The sequence below is a fragment of the Rhinopithecus bieti genome, unplaced genomic scaffold (genome assembly GCF_001698545.2).
Source record: "Rhinopithecus bieti isolate Rb0 unplaced genomic scaffold, ASM169854v2 scaffold_22, whole genome shotgun sequence".
Classification (NCBI taxonomy): domain Eukaryota; kingdom Metazoa; phylum Chordata; class Mammalia; order Primates; family Cercopithecidae; genus Rhinopithecus; species Rhinopithecus bieti.
In genome coordinates, this window is record NW_016803136.1 from 1,387,636 (window position 1) to 1,405,029 (window position 17,394).

At 55.2% G+C, this 17,394-nt stretch overlaps 1 protein-coding gene across 1 annotated transcript in view; it reads right to left on the reverse strand.

Moving 5' to 3' along the window:
* Positions 1-7,694: 7,694 nt before the first annotated feature.
* The window catches only part of SLC43A2 (solute carrier family 43 member 2), a 56,242-nt gene continuing 46,542 nt past the window's right edge, over positions 7,695-17,394 (reverse strand). The window contains 4 exon segments of the mRNA XM_017866257.1: positions 7,695-9,096; positions 9,946-10,069; positions 11,584-11,657; positions 16,708-16,840. Coding sequence (XP_017721746.1) covers positions 8,935-9,096; positions 9,946-10,069; positions 11,584-11,657; positions 16,708-16,840 — 493 coding nt within the window. The 3' untranslated portion in view covers positions 7,695-8,934.

Below are 17,394 nucleotides of genomic sequence, written 5' to 3' on the forward strand. Positions count from 1 at the left end.
TCGCCCGGCTAGTTTTTTGTATTTTTAAATAGAGACGGGGTTTCACTGTGTTAGCCAGGATAGTCTCGATCTGCTGACCTTGTGATCCACCCGTCTCGGCCTCCCAAAGTGCTGGGATTACAGGCTTGAGCCACCGTGCCTGGCCTCTGTCTCCCTTTAAGACTGCTGTCTCACCTCTGTGGGCTCTTTGCACTTCTGCCTCGCTTTACCTCCCTTCCTGTCTCTCCTCTTTGGGCCTTTCCCTCCCCCTCTCTCCCACTTCCTGTGGTCTCAGTCTTTGTTTTTCTCTTTTTTTGAGACAGAGTCTCGCCCTGTTGCCCGTGCTGGAGTGCAGTGGTGCGATCTCAGCTCACTGCAACCTTCATCTCCCGGGGTTCAAGTGATTCTCTTGCCTCAGCCTCCCAAGTAGCTGCAATTACAGGCACCCACCACCACGCCCAGCTAATTTTTGCATTTTTTGTAGAGATGGGGTTTCACCATGTTAGCCAAGATGGTCTCAATCTCCTGACCTTGTGATCCTCCCGCCTTGGCCTCCCAAAGTGCTGGGATTACAGGCATGAGCCACTGTGCCTGGCCAATTTTTTTTTTTTTGTAGAGACAAGGTCTCATCATGTTGCCCAGGCTGGTTTCAACCTCCTGGGTCCAAACGATCCTCCTGGCTTGGCCTCCCAAATTGCTGGGATTATAGAATTGAGCCACAAGGCCCTGTATTTCCTCCTATCTTTGCAGCTAGCTCCTTTCCCCTGTGTCTGCTGTATGTGTTCTATCGCAGTCTGTTTCTCTTTCACACTCCTTCGTCTTTGTTTTTTTTGTTTTCTTGTTTTTTGATACGGAGTTTCACTCTTGTTCCCCAGGCTGGAGTGCAATGGCGCAATATCGGCTCACTGCAAATTCTGCCTCCCAGGTTCAAGCGATTCTCCTGCCTCAGCCTCCCGAGTAACTGGGATTACAAGCACCTGCCACCACGCCTGGATAATTTTTTGTATTTTTAGTTGAGATGAGATTTTGCCATGTTTGCCAGGCTGGCCTCTAACTCCTGGGCTGCAGTGATCCGCCCACCTCAGCCTCCCAAACTGCTGGGATTACAGGCGTGAGCCAACACGCCCGGCCTCTCTTTCATCTTTATGTCTGTGGATCTCACGGTTCCAGTCCCCAGCGTGGTTTCTCCTGGCTGGTTGGCCCTCGTTACTGCGTCGGTTATCACCAGCCCTGTAACCAATCTCTGGGTCTCTTGGGGAGACTGTATTTCACTGTTTCCATCTTCTGTTCTGCTCTTCTCCCAGCCTCTGTCTTAGTCTATTTTAGCTTCTTTTCTGTTTATTTCTGTCTCTCTCTCTCTTTTTAAACTTCGTCCCCCAAATATTTATTGAGCAGCTATTCCATGCCAGACACGATTCTAGGCACTGGGGGTAGAGTGGGGACCAAGACAAGAGTATGCGCCAGCCTTCGAAAAATGTTTTTTTCTAGTGGAGAGACAGACAGCAGGCAAAACAGAGAAGCACGTGACCCTGGCTGCCCGGCTCATCCCGTGGGGCAGGGAAGTGTTGGCCAGGTCAGTATGGACGCCATAGGGAGACCACATCGCTACAAAAAAATTTTTTTAAAAATTAGCAGGGTGTGGCCAGGCGCAGTGGCTCACACCTGTAATCCCAGCACTTTGGGAGGCCAAGGCAGGCAGATCACGAGGTCAGGAGATCAAGACCATCCTGGCTAACATGGTGAAACCCCATCTCTACTACAAATACAAAAAAATTAGCCGGGCATGGTGGCGGGCGCCTGTAATCCCCAGTTACTCAGGAGGCTGAGGGCAGGAGAATGACGTGAACCGAGGAGGCAGAGCTTGCAGTGAGCCGAGATCACACCACTGCACTCCAGCCTGGGTGACAGAAAAAAAAATTAGCCAGGCGTGGTGGCGTGCACCTGTAGTCCCAGCTACTCAGGAGGCTGAGGTGGGAGGGTCACCTGAGCCTGGGAGTTCTAGGTAGGGTGAGCTATGATCATGCCACTGCACCCCAGACTGGGCGACAGAGTGAGACTCTGACTCAAAAAAACAAAAAAAAAGAAAAAGAAAATGGGGATTATTTTATATAAACATTTCAGTCGTTCCAGTTTCTTTTCCTTTTTCTTTTCTTTTATTTTTTTTTGAGACAGAATCTCCGCTCCTGTTGCCCAGGCTGGAGTGCAGTGGCACAATCTCGGCATCACTGCAAGCTCTGCCTCCCGGGTTCAATGCAATTCTCTTGCCCTCAGCATCTGCGAGTCGCCTGGGACTACAGGTGCCCACCCCCACATTGCTAATTTTTTGTATTTTAGTAAGATGGAGTTTCACCATGTTGGCCAGGATAGTCTTGGATCTCCTGACCTCGTGATCTGCCCACCTTGGCGCCCAAAAGCCTGTGGCTTGAGCCACCGCGCCCCGGCCTCCAGTTTCTTTTGGGGAAAAAAAAAGAAGTCAGATCTGGGCCAAGTCGCGGTGGCTCCAAGCCTGTAATCCCCAGCATTTTGGGAGGCCGAGCGGGAGGATCACAGGTCAGGAGATCGAGACCATCCTGGCTAAATACGGTGAAACCTGTTCTACTTAAAAAATACAAAAAAACTAGCCGGGCGACGAAGCGGGCGCCCTGTATCCCCGCTACTCGGGAGGACTGAGGCAGGAGAATGGGTAAACCCCCGGGAGGCGGAGCTTGCAGTGAGCTGAGATCCGGCCACTGCACTCTCAGCACTGGGTGGCAGAGCAATGATTCCGTCTCAAAAAAAAAAAAAAAAACAAAAAGAGTCAGATCTGGAAACATTTGGCTGATTCCACATGAAAATAATCGGTTGGAGCTTTGTCACGGCTTTCCCTGCAGATGGGGTTGCAACTTCCAGGCCCCCCCAACCCCCTTAAGGTCCTTTTATGTTCCCAACATGGAGGCCAAGGTCTGACCGCCCTGTGTCATTGCAGAGCTTATGCTGTGACTCTGCTTTCTTTTTTTTTTTGAGACAGGGTCTTGCTCTGTTGCCCAGGCTGGAGTGCAATGGTGCGATCTCATCTCACTGCAACCTCCGCTTCCCGGGTTCAAGCGATTCACCTGCCTCAGCCTCCTGAGTAGCTGGGACTACAGGTGCGTACCACGACGCCCGGCTACTTTTTGTGTTTTAGTAGAGACAGGGTTTCACCATGTTGGTCAGGCTGGTCTCGAACTCCTGACTTCAGGTGATCCAAGGAGGCTTTCTTTATAAGCAGAATTCACCAGCAGCCTTGGCCTTCCCACCCAATAGGCCCATTGCTCTGCCCTCCCACACTCCTTCAAATGCCTGTGCAGATCAACCAACAAATGCAGCCTAGGAGGGGTGAGGGTCAGGAACGCATCCCAGTGAAGGGACAGGGAACCTGGGCACCAGACGAGAGTTGAGAAATGTGTGTTTTGGGGAGAAAGAGACACAGGAGCCAAGGAGGAAGCGGCTCGCAGTCATTCTCAGCATACATTTATTGAGTGCTTACTGTGTGCCAGGAAGTAAGCCAGGTGCTAGAAACAGCAAAGGAGCAGGGAAGAGGCGAGTCTGCCGCTGGGTTGACCCTGGTTAATACAAGGTACGGATTAACCCTTCAGGCTCCCTTCTGAGGGCCTGGGCCGTGTCTTGAGGCCGCTCCTGCCTAGCTGTTCTTTCCAGCAACGGAAAGGGATTCATCGAGGTAAGACCCTTCCCCTCTCCTCCATTCAGGCAGAGGCACACAGGCAAGCTCTAACACACTCCTCCAAACGTGTACACACCCTGACATGCCCGGATTCATCTCATACTTACACACACACACACACACACACACACAGAGGCACGGTCACGCAGTTGTATGAGGATGCAACGTACAGGTGCCGCCTACGTGACCGTGCCTTGAGTTGCCCCACTCAGCAGAACCCTCACTCAGCAGAAACCTGTCTACCAGCGATTGATTATCTCGAGCAGCTATTTGGCCAAGTCTTACCAAAATGTGAAATCCACAGAAGAAAAATGAAGAAGAGAAGAGTTTCTTAAGGCTTTGCTCAGAGAGGGCTTCGGAGAAGGGCGGGGTCAGCCGATACAGACCTTACTTTTTTTTTTTGATATGGAATCTCGCTGTGTCCCCCAGGCTGGAGTGCAGTGGCGGGATCTCGGCTCACTGCAAGCTCCGCCTCCCAAGTTCAAGCGATTCTCCTGCCTCAGCCTCCCGATTAGCTGGGACTACAGGCGTCCACCACCACGCCCGGCTAATTTTTGTATTTTTAGTAGAGATGAGGTTTCACCATTTTGGTCAGGCTGGTCTCGAACTCCTGACCTCGGGTGATCCACCCACCTTCGGCCTCCCAAAGCACTGGGATTACAGGCGCGAGCCACCACGCCCAGCCCAGACCTTACTTTCTTGACTTGGCCACAAGTCTGTCCTGCTCAGAGCTGCCTAAAGTGGCTCTCCTGTTCTACGGGCTTGGGTGCGGGGTGGTGGCCCTTTCCCGGTCCCAGCTGCCTTCTTCCTGGGCACTGAAAAGGATGCTACCATTGTTAAGTGCCAGGCGTCCCACCGTGGGGTTCTTCCCTGCGTATCCACGTAGCCACGCCACGCAGGCATTCTTTCCTCCCTTTTGCAGACAATGGCACCAAAGTTCAAGACTTGCCCAGGGCCATCAAGACAGTCTTCTAGCCTTTGGTCCTCCCTCCTTGCCTCCTCGGCGTGGGGTGGTGGAGCCTTGGTCTGAGAAGGGTCGAGGTCTGGGCGCTGCCAGTGGCCCTGGCTCAGTCTCAGAACTGCCCGGGAGGGGGAGGATGGCTAGCTTGAGGAGGACAGGCCGAGGCTTCGTGCTGGCAGGGAGAGGGCTGAGCTGCGGCGGGCCACACAGGTGCAGGGTGCTGCACTTCCTTCAGTGGCCTTCAGGAAGTTCTATCCTCACACAGGGATTGGGGTGAGTCAGGGCATGGGGAAACAGGCTTACAGAGCCCACCTGCTCACCCTGACCACCCCACCCCAGGGGGCCCCAGGCTCCGAACTCAGAATCCCACAGTCCGTGTTGGCGGAAGACGGGTTGGCACCCTTGAGTTGGGCCCCGGTCATTGGCACAGATGAGGGGAGCTGCTACTGAAGGAACCCCGACGGCTGATCCTGTGGAGGCTTCTCAGAGCTCCTGGCAGGAGCCCTCACCGTAGGAGGCCCACAGCACGTCCCCAGCCCCTCCCAGCTGCATATCGGCTCACATTCACGCGGCTGCCACACAAGTGCGTCGGAAACTCCACTTGGCTGAACGTGTTTGTGCTGCTGTCCGGGACAGTCTTAGGCACATAAGCCCAATACTGGATGTCCCACCATTTTCAGCCCTGGGGCCTATGGCAAAGTGACACCTTCCTCGGAGTACACCGCACGGGGCCATGACGAGGACGGTTTAAAGGCAAGTTCTGACCAGGACGACGCTGGGTGCAAGAGGGGACAGGGACAGAACAAAACAGAAAGGATCCACGAGGGCCTGCAACCGTGTCTTTGGCCCCGATGAGGGTTGGGACCTTGTGTATAGGTCCAGGCAGCGGGAGCTGCAGACAGAGGCCTACAGGGCTTGGAGAAGGCTGACCACAAAGCAATGCCTAGACCCCAGAGTCTAGTGAGGAGAGGGGCTCAGGGCAGTGTTCCCACAGCAGATCCAGCCTCCTCCTCACTGATCAAAACCCCAAGGGCAGGGAGCCCTTCCTGCTCCTTCCCAGCGGAGCCTGGAGGATGAGGGTAGACGGGAGGCCCAGCCACTTGGTGCCTGCTCCTTTGATCAGCTGCGGTTCCTTCCCCGTCACAGGGCACTTGTCTTGCTGTTGGGGTCACGAGGGAATTGCTCCCCCAAGTACCCATCAGCCTCCAGGGCCCAGGTGACTCCACGCAGTAGCTCTCACCCACCTCCTCTGAGAAAGCTCTTGGCTGCCAGAAACGGAAACCATGCCTGGGACTGCTCCCCTTCCTTGGGCCGTGGCCCCCCTGCCACAGAGGTCCCCCTGCTACAGAGGCCCCCCTGCTACAGAGGCCTCCCCGCCACAGAGGCCTGGTGGCCCCTGCTGGCGGCACCCTGGCTAGTTAGGGTTTCCCTGAATCTGCACTCCTGTTTGATGGCAGGTCTCAAACGCTGGGAGGCAGCAGAGTCACCGCTCAGCGGCAAGACCTGGAGTCTCCATTTGGAACCAGCACCTGGGAGCCTCTGGGGGTAATGGAGGAGCCGCACGTGGAGGCTGGTGGCTATGGTGGTTTGAGCCGTCCCTCAGCGGCACAGCACAACCGCTCCTGGGGAGCCACTGAGCTCACGAGTGTTTGGAAAGTGCTGTCAGTGCTGGCTGTAAGGAAACAGGCTTGACTTTAATTCAGCCTTTCCCAAATTTCACTATAACACTTGAAAATTAGAATAACTGGCCGGGCGCGGTGGTTCACGCCTGTAATCCCAACACTTTGGGAGGCCAAGGTGGGTGGATCACGAGGTCAGGAGATCGAGACCATCTTGGCGAACACGGTGAAACCCCGTCTCTACTAAAAATACAAAAAAATTAGCCGGGCGTGGTGGCGGGTGCCTGTAGTCCCAGCTTCTAGGGAGGCTGAGGCAGGAGAATGGCGTGAACTCGGGAGACGGAGCTTACAGTGAGAGGAGATGGCGCCACTGTACTCCAGCCTGGGTGACAGAGTGAGACTCCATCTCAAAAAAAAAAATTAGCTGGGCATGGTGTCTCACACCAGCTACTCGCGATGCTGAGGCAAGAGAATTGCTTGAACCCAGGAGGTGGAGCTTGCAGTGAGCGGAGATTGCGCCACTGCACTCCAGCCTGGGCGACAGAGTGAGACTCTGTCTCAAAAAAAAGAAAAAAGAAAAAGAAAATTAGAATAACCACTAACATCACAAAACGAGTGTTCTCAAGAGTGGACATGTTGATCTAGTTCTCTTTTTTTTTTTTTGAGACAGAGTGTCTCACTCTGTTGCCCAGGTTGGAGTGCAATGGTGCGATCTCAACACACCGCAACCTCTGTCTCCCCAGTTCAAGCGATTCTTCTGCCTCAGCCTCTCGAGTAGCTGGGATTACAGGCGCACACCACCATGCCCGATTAATTTTGTATTTTCAGTAGAGACGGGGTTTATCCATGTTGGTAAGGATGGTCTCGAACTCCTGACCTCAGGTGATCCACCCGCCTCGGCCTCCCAAAGTGCTGGGATTATAGGCGTGAGCCATTGCGCCCAGCCTTTTTTTTTTAAATATTTGAGTGAACTAAAGCCTAGGAGATGTGTGTTCCAGGCACCCAAGCTATTAATGAGGAGATTGAATGTGGCCTGGACCTGCCCTTTCCTCTCCTTTCATCCCCCTCCCTGCTGCCCATATCCTGAACTGCTCTGAGCCTGCAGCTCTCCTGGGCTCCCCCTACGTCCTGAACACAGCGGGAAGCTTCAGGGTTGTGGAAGGGCGTAGGGATGGAAAGCGACCAGGATTCGCCTGTTTGGCTGGGAAAATCGGCAGAGGAGGGTGGTTCACACTTCTAAGGTGTCTGCACAAGCCCGGTTTGTTTGGGGGTGGGGGGGTAAGGTCTTTTCCTGGCCCACTGTCCCTCCCGAGTCAGCAGTCCCCCAGAGAGACGAAGAGCAGCTGGGCACGGCTGGAGCTGGTCGGTGGCAGAGAATCTTGTCCTGCCTTTTCTTCTCAAGCTCAAAATAGGCACATGCAGCTATTAACTGATATGCTAGAAGGGGCATCCCTTACCAGGAGGAAAATGGATTTATTGCTTTATAAAAAAGAAGTCTGATAAAACTGAAGAGAAAATAACTAAAATCCAAACATCAACTCACCCCTCTAAGCACGCCCAGGAGGTCTCAAGACACACTTCTGGGGGCGGTCAAGGTGGGTGGGTTGGTGGGCCAGGCGGACAGGCCTCCCCCGGCATCAGCTCCAGGGCCCCGCGCAGCCTGCCGGCAGGGGGTGCTGTGGGCCTGTGGCCTTGGACAAGCTCCTGGCCCCGTGCCAGGATGGCTCCTGGGCGCTGGCCCAGCCTGCAGGCCTGGCGGCTCCCACCTGGTCAGTGGGGATGAGGGCTAACTCCTAGAGCCCACCCTGACCCCATACACCCCTTGGACCCACCCACATCCCCACCCTGACCTGGACCTCCGTGTCTGCTGGCCACAGCCTTGTGTCCACCCCCACAAAAGCAGCTGTGTGTATGTAGGGGGTGCCCTGGCGGCGGTCCTCAATTCCCTTCAGGTGGCAGACAGGAACGAGGGTGGCAGTGGAAACATGTCCCCGGCGTAGGCCCTGGGGGAGGAGGCAAGGAGCCACTGGCGACCCTTGTCTACCCAGCCCACTAAACCCTCCCCAGGGTGTAAGCCAGGTGGGGCTTCTCCACTGGCCTCCAAGGGGTGGACGGGCCCTGCACAGGCGACAGGGGGCTGGAATTACAAAGGAGTTAGCACCAACAACAGGAAGCGGGTCCTTCCTTCCTCAGGCAGCCTCAGACTGGCCAGGGAGGGGGTGAGGGGCCAGGCGCGGGCGAGACAGTGCAAGCCTTTGTCCTCAGGCAGGTGTGGCCGTGGGCATGCAGCTGAGGGGCAGGTGGCAGGCAGTGGATGGCAACCCCCTCTGCTTTGGCAAGAGGCAGAATCCAGACACTGGCGGGAGAGCGCCTGCCTGCCGGGTGTTCCTGGCTCCTCCTGCAGGCACCACAGAGACCCCAGGCCCTGGGTCCCTGGAGGGGGCGGCAGAGCAAAGTCAGGACAGCCCCTGCGTTCGGCATCAGAAAACTCGCATGTCCCGGGCCCTCTCCTGTCCTTCCACCACAGAGCTCTGAGGCAGGGCCCCGGGAGGGAGCGTGAACTCCAGCACGGAGATGGCGAGGGTCCTGGGGGTGCGTGGGGTACTCTGGAGGGGCAGGACAGGGGTCAGTCACTGAAGCACAGGCAGGAGACCGCAGTTCCGAGGCGGCAGCTGCTACACGAAGGCCTCCTGGTTGGACGAGCCGTTGATCTTGAGGAAGAGTTTGTCGTCCTCCTGCCTCTGCTGCAGCTGCCGCTCCAGCTGCCGCCGGTAGCAGATCAGGTAGAGCGGGAGGCAGAAGCCCAGCAGGCTGAGGACGAGCAGCCCCACATTCACCTGGGGAGGCAGGAAGGCCGCGCATCACAGGGCGTGGCAGTGGGCTGAGGCTGCAGACCCACCCTCCTCCGGGTTTGGAAAGGGGAGGTCACAGGGTGGAGCGGGAACGAAACAGGAAGGCCCACAAGGTCCCAGGGCCCGTCATTCCGTATTCCAGCGTCCCAATGCCCAGCTCTTCACAGGCCACGTGGCCGTCCTCGGGGCCTGGGCCCCCAGAGAACACGGGCTGATCTGAACCTTCGGGCTTGGAACAAGTTCCTGGTACCTGGTGAGGAATTCTGGCCCTCGCAGGGGTGAGGCAGGAACAGGAACTGTATTTTTTTGGTTGTTTTCTTTGTTTGTTTTTTCGAGACGAAGTCTCGCTCTGTCACCCAGGCTGGAGTGCAGTGGCGCAATCTCGGCTCACTGCAACCTCCGCTTCCTGGGTTCAAGTGATTCTCCTGTCTTAGCCTCTCGAGTAGCTGGGACTACAGGCACCTGCCACTACACCTGGCTAATTTTTGTATTTTTAGTAGAGACCTGGTTTCACCATGTTGGCCAGGCTGGTCTTGAACTCCTGACCTCAAGTGATCCCCCCGCCTCGGCCTCCCACAGTGTTGGGATTACAGGCGTGAGCCATCGCGCCTGGCCCAGGAACTCTGTTCTGTTTACCCCCAAATCAGGTCCAGAGAGGACACATTCCTTCTCCTGCCTGGCCGCCATTCACAAAGGGACTCTTAATCGATCCTAACCAACACTCCCAAATCGCCTGTCCTCAGGGCCCTGAAGCCCACCAAGTGGTACCTTGCAGCTCGCAGTTAGCAGAAGGGGGCAGGTACCCATGACCCACCATCCCCCGACCCCTCTTACCCACAGAGGGTCTCCCTGGAGGGGACCCATCATGGCCAGAAACAGCGGCTGCTGCAGGAGGGCGAAGAGCGCGCTGATCAGAGACTGCAGTCCTGTGAGGCTGCCGAACTGGGTGGAGGGGTACCTGCCGGGCAAGCGACAGCTCACAGCCATCCTCCCTCCTGGGCTCTGCTTGGCCCCAGGTGTCTGGTGACCCCGGGCTGCACCGTTGGTGCCAGAGAAGGGTGGGGTGCCAGCCCTTGATTCCTTCCTGCTGGGCAGTTCTTTTTTTTTTTTTTTTTGAGATGGAGTCTTGCATTGACGCCGAGGCTGGAGGGCAGTGGTGTGATCTCGGCTCACTGCAAGCTCCGCCTCCCTGGTTCAAACAATTCTCCTGCCTCAGCCTCCCTAGTAGCTAGGATTACAGGCGCCCGCCACCACACCCGGCTAATTTTTTGTGATTTTAGTAGAGACAGGGTTTCACTATGTTGGCCAGGCTAGTCTCGAACTCCTGACCTCGTGATCTGCCTGCCTTGGCCTCTCAAAGTGCTGGGATTACAGGCACAAGCCACCGCACCCGGCCCTGCTGGGCAGTTCTGCCGTGTTTCTCTTTGGGACCAGCCCCAGGGCCCAGACTCTGGGGAGAGGGCCCACCCCACTCAGCTGTGCCTGGGGCCTCTGGGTGGCTGAGCTGAGTGGAAAGCGTGGTGCCAGCAGGGACCTGCGGTTTGGGAAACAGGCCCAGAGAGGAGCGTGGAGGCTGGGCTTGGCTCCTCAGTGCCCTCGTCCAGAGGAGCATTGAGTAATCACGGAAACTCAGCACCACAGATCCTGCCCCCTCCCTCAGACCCTGCCAGGGCAGCCACAGCTTCCTCCAGGCCTGGAGAGGGGCAGGCGGAGGGCAGGCAGAGCTGGGATGGCCCCAGGGGCTGTTACGGGAATTGGGAGAGTTCCAGGCTAAATCTTAGCACAAGTAAGGCTCTGCTGGTGCAGAGGTGGGAAAGGAGTCCCAGCAAGGAATGAACTGGACCCACGTCAGAGACTGTGGCTGGTGATGTTTGAGTTTCAGTTTTGGGGTCAAGGCCTGAGCCAGAGAAGGAGGAACCGCTATGGTTCCTTATGTTTCTGGGGCTTCTTGGAAAAAGATACAGGTTTCATTTTAACCAGGGCTGGAGAAAGCTATGGCCGGAACTGGGTGCACTGAGGCTCTGGATGGAGCCCATCTGGTGCGTTCTGGACTCAATGACCCCTGTTGCTGCCCGTGATGAGGGCCATTTGAACTTCAGCATTTAGTTTCAGGCAGCCAGAACCTACACGTCCTTCCCAGTGAGCAGCCAGGGCCAGCCCCAGGACTCGGCTGTAGTGGCCCCTGAGGCCATAATGAGCTGCACAGGTGCCTGACCCTGGCTGGGGGAACTGACTTCGTGTTGAATGCCAAGGCTTGTGGGCACCCAACTGTCTGCCCACTGACCCGCCTCCTACAAGATATGGCCTTTCCCTGACACACCCAGCAGAAATCCTGGTTACCTGTCCCCTGATGCAGGATGAGCCCTTCTGGGAAAAGCTGACCCTGCCTCAGAGTCTCAGTCCCACCAGCAACCTCCCCCGGCCATTCCCACACCCTCGCCCACCAGGCCACCTGCAGCTTCCAGGACTTACACGGCGGCGTACAGGCCCCCGACAGCAGAGTGGATGAAGCCTCGCACGATTGTGTGCAGGATGAAGGAGAGAATCTGGGGGAGGGAAAGGAGGCTGTGAGCAGAAGGCCTTAAGGGACACTCACCTCAGCCCCCACCCTCCAATTCCTGGGGCCCTCACCCCAGGGGCAGTGTCAGCTTGGAGTCGGCTCAACCCCTCCTCCAAAGCCAATCGTGAATTTTCAGAAATTTTGCAAAAGCCAGTCGTTAACACAGTCGTTTTTTGTTTGTTTTGTTTTGTTTTGAGAAGAAGTCTTGCTCTGTCACCCAGGCTGAAGTGCGGTGATGTGATCTCGGCTCACTGCAAGCTCTGCCTCCTGGGTTCAAGCGATTCTCCTGCCTCAGCCTCCCGAGTAGCTGGGATTACAGGCCCACGCCACCACGTCTGGCTAATTTTTGTATTTTTTAAGTAGAGACAGGGTTTACCATGTTGGCCCAGCTGGTCTCAAACTCATGACCTTGTGATCCGCCTGCCTCAGCCTCCCAAAGTGCTGGGACACTGCACCTGGCCTAACACAGTCATTATTAAAAATTAAATTATAGGCTGGGCAAGGTGGCTCACGCCTGTAATTCCAGCACTTTGGAAGGCCGAGGAGGTGGATCACCTGAAGTCAGGAGTTCGAAACCAGCCTGGCCAACATGGCGAAACACATGGGCGAAACCACTGTCTCTACTAAAAATATAAAAAATTAGCTGAGGCCGGGCGGGCGGTGGCGGCTGCCCAAGCTGTAATCCCCTGTAAATTCCCAGAGCTTTGGGAGGGCCCGAGACCAGGGTGCATCACGAGGTCAGGAGATCGAGACCATCCTGGCTAACACGTGATGAAACCCTGTCTCTACTAAAAATAGCAAAAAACAAACGTAGGGCCGGGCGACGGTGGCGGCGCCTGTTAGTTCCCCAGCTAGCTCGGGGAGGCCTGAGGCAGGAGAATGGCGTGAACGCTGGAGGCCGGAGCTTGCAGTGAGGCCTGAGATCCGGCGCACTGCACCTCCAGCCTGGGCCGGCAGAGCGAAACTCCATCTCAAAAAAGAAAAAAAAAAAAAAATTAGCTGGGTGTGGTGGCAGGCACCTGTAATCTCAGCTACTTGGGAAGTTGAGGCAGGAGAATCGCTTGAACCAAGACGTGGAGGTTACAGTGAGCTGAGATCGCAGCATTGCACTCCAGCCTGGGTGACAGAGCGAGACTCTGTCTCAAAAAACAAATAATAATAAAAAATAATAAAAATTACATTGTAAGCCAAGAGCAGTGGCTCACACCTGTAATCCTAGCACTTTAGGAGGCCGAGACGGGTGGATCATTTGAGGTCAGGAGTTCAAGATCAGCCTGGCCAACACGGTGAAACCCCTCTCTACTAAAATACAAAATTAGCCAGGTGTGGTGGCAGACACCTGTATTCCCAGCTACTTGGGAGGCTGAGGCAAGAGAATCGCTTGAACCCAGGAGGTGGAAGTTGTGGTGAGCTGCGATCACGCCACTGCACTCCAGCCTGGGCAACAGAGATAGACTCTGTCTCAAAACAAACAAACAAACCAAAAAAACAAAAAAAATTAAATTACATAAATTTATGACTAAATAAATAAATTATATTAAAATAAAGGTAATGAATATTCAAAACTCTGAAAACTCATCACTTCTTGGCCTGGTGCGATGGCTCACGCCTGTAATCCCCACACTTTGGGAGACCTGGGAGGATCGCTTGAGCCCAGGAGTTCCAGACCATTTGGTTTTGTTTTGAGATAGAGTCTCGCTCTACACCCCAGGCTGGAGTGCAGTGGCGTGATCTCGGCTCATTGCAACCTCCATCTCCCAGGTTCAAACGATTCTCCTGCCTCAGCCTCCCGAGTAGCTGGGATTACAGGCGCCCACCACCATGCCCGGCTAATTTTTTTTTTTTTTTTTTTTGAGACAAGGTCTCACTCCAGTTACCCAGACTGGAGTCTGCAGTGCACTGGTGCAATCTCAGTTCACTGCAGCCTCAACTTCTTGGGGGGCAGTGAGTGAGCTGAGATTCTCCCACCTCAGCCTCCTGAGTAGCTGGGACTACAGGTGCACGTCCCAACACCTGGCTAATTTTTATTTTTAGTAGAGACAGGGTGTCGCCATATTGTCCAGGCTGGTCCCTAGTAAAGTTCTGTCGCTGTCTGTGGGAGGGTCCCTGCCCAGGAAGGCTGCTGCTGGCAGGCTTCGCAAGCTCTGAGAGGCACTTTTTAACGATCCCTGTCCGGCACAAGAGCCGTCCTCTTGGCCACCAGGTCCCTGTGGTTGCCTTGTCTTCTGTACACAGCCCTGCCATCCCGCTCAGCAGCCAGGACCTGTTCCCAGGAATGTGGGCGGTGGAGGGGCAGGGACTGCTCTCTGCCGTGTTGAAAGAGGGCTGTGCCCAGTGTGGGGGCACACACACGCACACACACGCGCACACACACACACACGCGCACACACACACATGCACACACACATGCACACACACACGTGCGCACACACACATGCGCGCACACACACATGCACACACAATGCACACACACACATGCACACACACACATATGCACACACGCGCGCGCGCACACACATGCACACACACACATGCACACACGCGCGCGCGCACACACATGCACACACACACACATGCACACACACACGCGCGCACACACGCACACACACGCACACACACACGCACACACGCACACACACACGCACACACACACGCACACACACACGCGCACACACACACACGCGCTGTGCAGGCCTCTCCACCTCAAATGCCTTGTTGCCGTTTTACACCTTTTCTTTCAGCGAGAACTACATAAAACAAAAAGCTGACTGTCCCCACTGAGCACCGCCCCTTGATTGAACAAGGTGGTTAGGGCAAAGGTCTGCCAGTCTTGCAGAGAAAGCAGCCCAGGAGGCCAGGGAGGGGCCGGAGGGATGCAGCAGCCCCCGGGGCCGGCACGAATGTTCCACAGCCCACTGCGCTCTGCACACCCAGTGTCAGCACGTACACACAACAGTTCCCACGGTGGGGCACACCTGGGTGTTCAGAGTGCCTCGAGGCCACCTGTAAAAAGGGAGGGACTCTTACTTCCCTCCTGCACTTGACCCGAGATACCATCTGGACTGGACTCAGGCTACACCTCTCTGGAAGCAAGAGCATCCCTTGTGTCCCTCCACCATTTGTATATTTAGGGATTTGGCCAAAACCTACTGCTGGACCACTTTCACAGACCAGTGGGTGGAGCCAGGCAGGTGATAAGGTCCACCTTACTCAAAATCTCTGTCAAAAATCAGGTTTCAGAAGCCTCAAAAGTTTGGCAAAGACATTTAGATTTTTTTTTTTTTTTTTTTTTTTTGAGACAGAGTCTTCACTCTGTCGCCCAGGGCTGGAGCTGCGTGGGCGTATCTCGATCACTGCAAGCTCCACTTCCCGGCATTCAACCAATTCTTCGTGCCCTCAGCCTCCTGGAGTAGCTGGTATTACCGGCATGTGCACACGTCCCGCGCTAATTTTTGTAGATTTTAGTAGGAGGGATGGCGGTTTCCTGTGCTTGGTCCAGGGCTTGGTCTCGACACTTTCTGCCTCGTCGATGCCACCCACTTCGGCCCTCCCAAAGTGTTTTTTTTTTTTTTTTTTTTTTTTGGCGGAGTCTCTCATGGTCCCCCAGGGCTGGTTGGGAGGTGCAGTGGGCCGCGCATCTCAGCTCGACTGCAAGGCTCCGCCTCCCATGCGGTTTCACGCCATATCTCCTGCCTCGCTCACCGGAGTAGCTGGGCACTACAGGCGCCTAGTCACCTCGCCCGGCTAATTTTTTGTATTTTTTGAGTAGAGGATGGGGGTTCATTCACTCTATTAGGCCAGGGATTGGGTCTCGATCTGCCTGGACCTCGCTGATCGCCCTGTCTCGGGCCTCCCAAAGTGCTGGGATACAGCTTGAGGCCACCAACGCCCGGGCCTTTTTTTTTTTTTGAGACAGAGTCTCGCTCTGTCATCCAGGCTGGAGGGCAATGGCACGATCTCAGCTCACTGCAACCTCCGCCTCCCAGGTTCAAGTGATTCTTCTGCCTCAGCCTCCCAAGTTGCTGGGATTACAGGAGTGCACCACCATGCCCGGCTAATTTTTGTATTTTTTGTAGAGACAGGGTTTCACCAAGTTGCCCAGGCTGGTCTCAAACTCCTGAGCTCAGGCAATCCACCTGCCTCTGCCTACCAAAGTGCTGGGATTACAGGCATGAGCCACCGCACCCTGCCTGGAATGAAGCTTTTGAATCCAGATATGAAGCTACCACCAAGGTCTTCCTCCACTCTGTTCAGTGTAGAAACCCCATGAGACTCTGGTGACAGGGGAGCAGATGTTCCCACCAACACCACAGATTGGCCAGACCTCTTTGGATGTCAGATTCCAGCTGTTTGAGCTGATACAAAACAAGTAACCATACAGTGACCCCACACACTTCCAGGAAATGGCATGATGGTGGTATCCATGGTTAAGAAAGATGACCCCAAAACTAAGATCGACATGCCTTCCTGGGGAGGAGTCCCCTTTGCAGAAGACAATCCAGGTGTCCAGCTCACCCCAGCAGCAAGCACAGAGTCTGGCAGGGAACAGGCCCTCCGCAGAGGACAAAGGGCTGCTGGGCTGCTCGGTTGAATGGAATGAATGAAAGTCACCATCTGAGCCGAGTGGTGCCTCACGCCTGTAATCCCAGAACTTTGGGAGACCGAGGCGGGTGGATCGCCTGAGGTCAGGAGTTCGAGACTAGCCTGGCCAACATGGCAACACCCCGTCTCCACTGAAAATACAAAAATTAGCTGGACGTGGTGGTGTGGTGCACACCTGTAATCCCAGCTACTCGGGAGGCTGAGGCAGGAGTATCGCTTGAAGCCAGGAGGCGGAGGTTACAGTGAGCCGAGACCGCACCACTGCACTCCAGCCTGGATGACAGAGTTTGACTCTGTCTCAAAAAAAAAAAAAAAAAAAAAGTCACCACCTGCTTTGTTGACGGCTTCCATGAAACATTACACACTTTGGAGCCTTTACATGTCCCTTCTTACTGCCTCACGTCCCACCGGCCTCTCTCACTCCCCATACCCACCTGGAGAGGCAGGTTGGGAATGAGGCAGGTCACCCCAAAGCCCACAAGCAGCAGGTTGGTGAAGGCGAAGGCCCGCATGGCATTGGTGATCTTCTGGATCTGCCGGTCCCGCTTCTTCTTTTTCTTCTCGCCTCTGTGGAGACAGAACGTGCAGAGGTGAGAGGCCTCCCTGGAGGAAGCCGGGTGCTTCTGAGAAGTCAGGTTTCAAGAGACAGCACGTGAACTGGCTCAAGACTCAGAAGCCACACCAGGCACATTTTAGGGACTGTGTCGGGGCTGGACCAGCACTACGGACACTCCCCCGGCCCTTCGCGATGGAGCGCTGAGTGTGAATCTCAGAGGGGGGTCTCGGGTGTGAGAAGATGGCCATCCAGACACTGCAGTGCTCTGTGAAGGCTAAGATGACGCGGAGAGAAGTAGCAGCGTGTGCCTGAGCTGGCACATGGCAAAGCCCCACTTCACCATCGGCTTCAAGTTCTCCCAAATCTCGCAGGACGCTGATAATAAGCCAGATATAAGCCAAATAGGGGAGTGAATGGATTTCCCCTTGTGGGGACAGGAGAGGGTAAAGGGGAAGTGAGCAGGCAGCAGATGGAGCCGGAGTGGACACAAATAACCTCCTGGTTGCAGGACCTGACCTAGATAGCAAAGTACTCTCCGTTTTTTTTTTTTTTTTTTTTTTTTTTT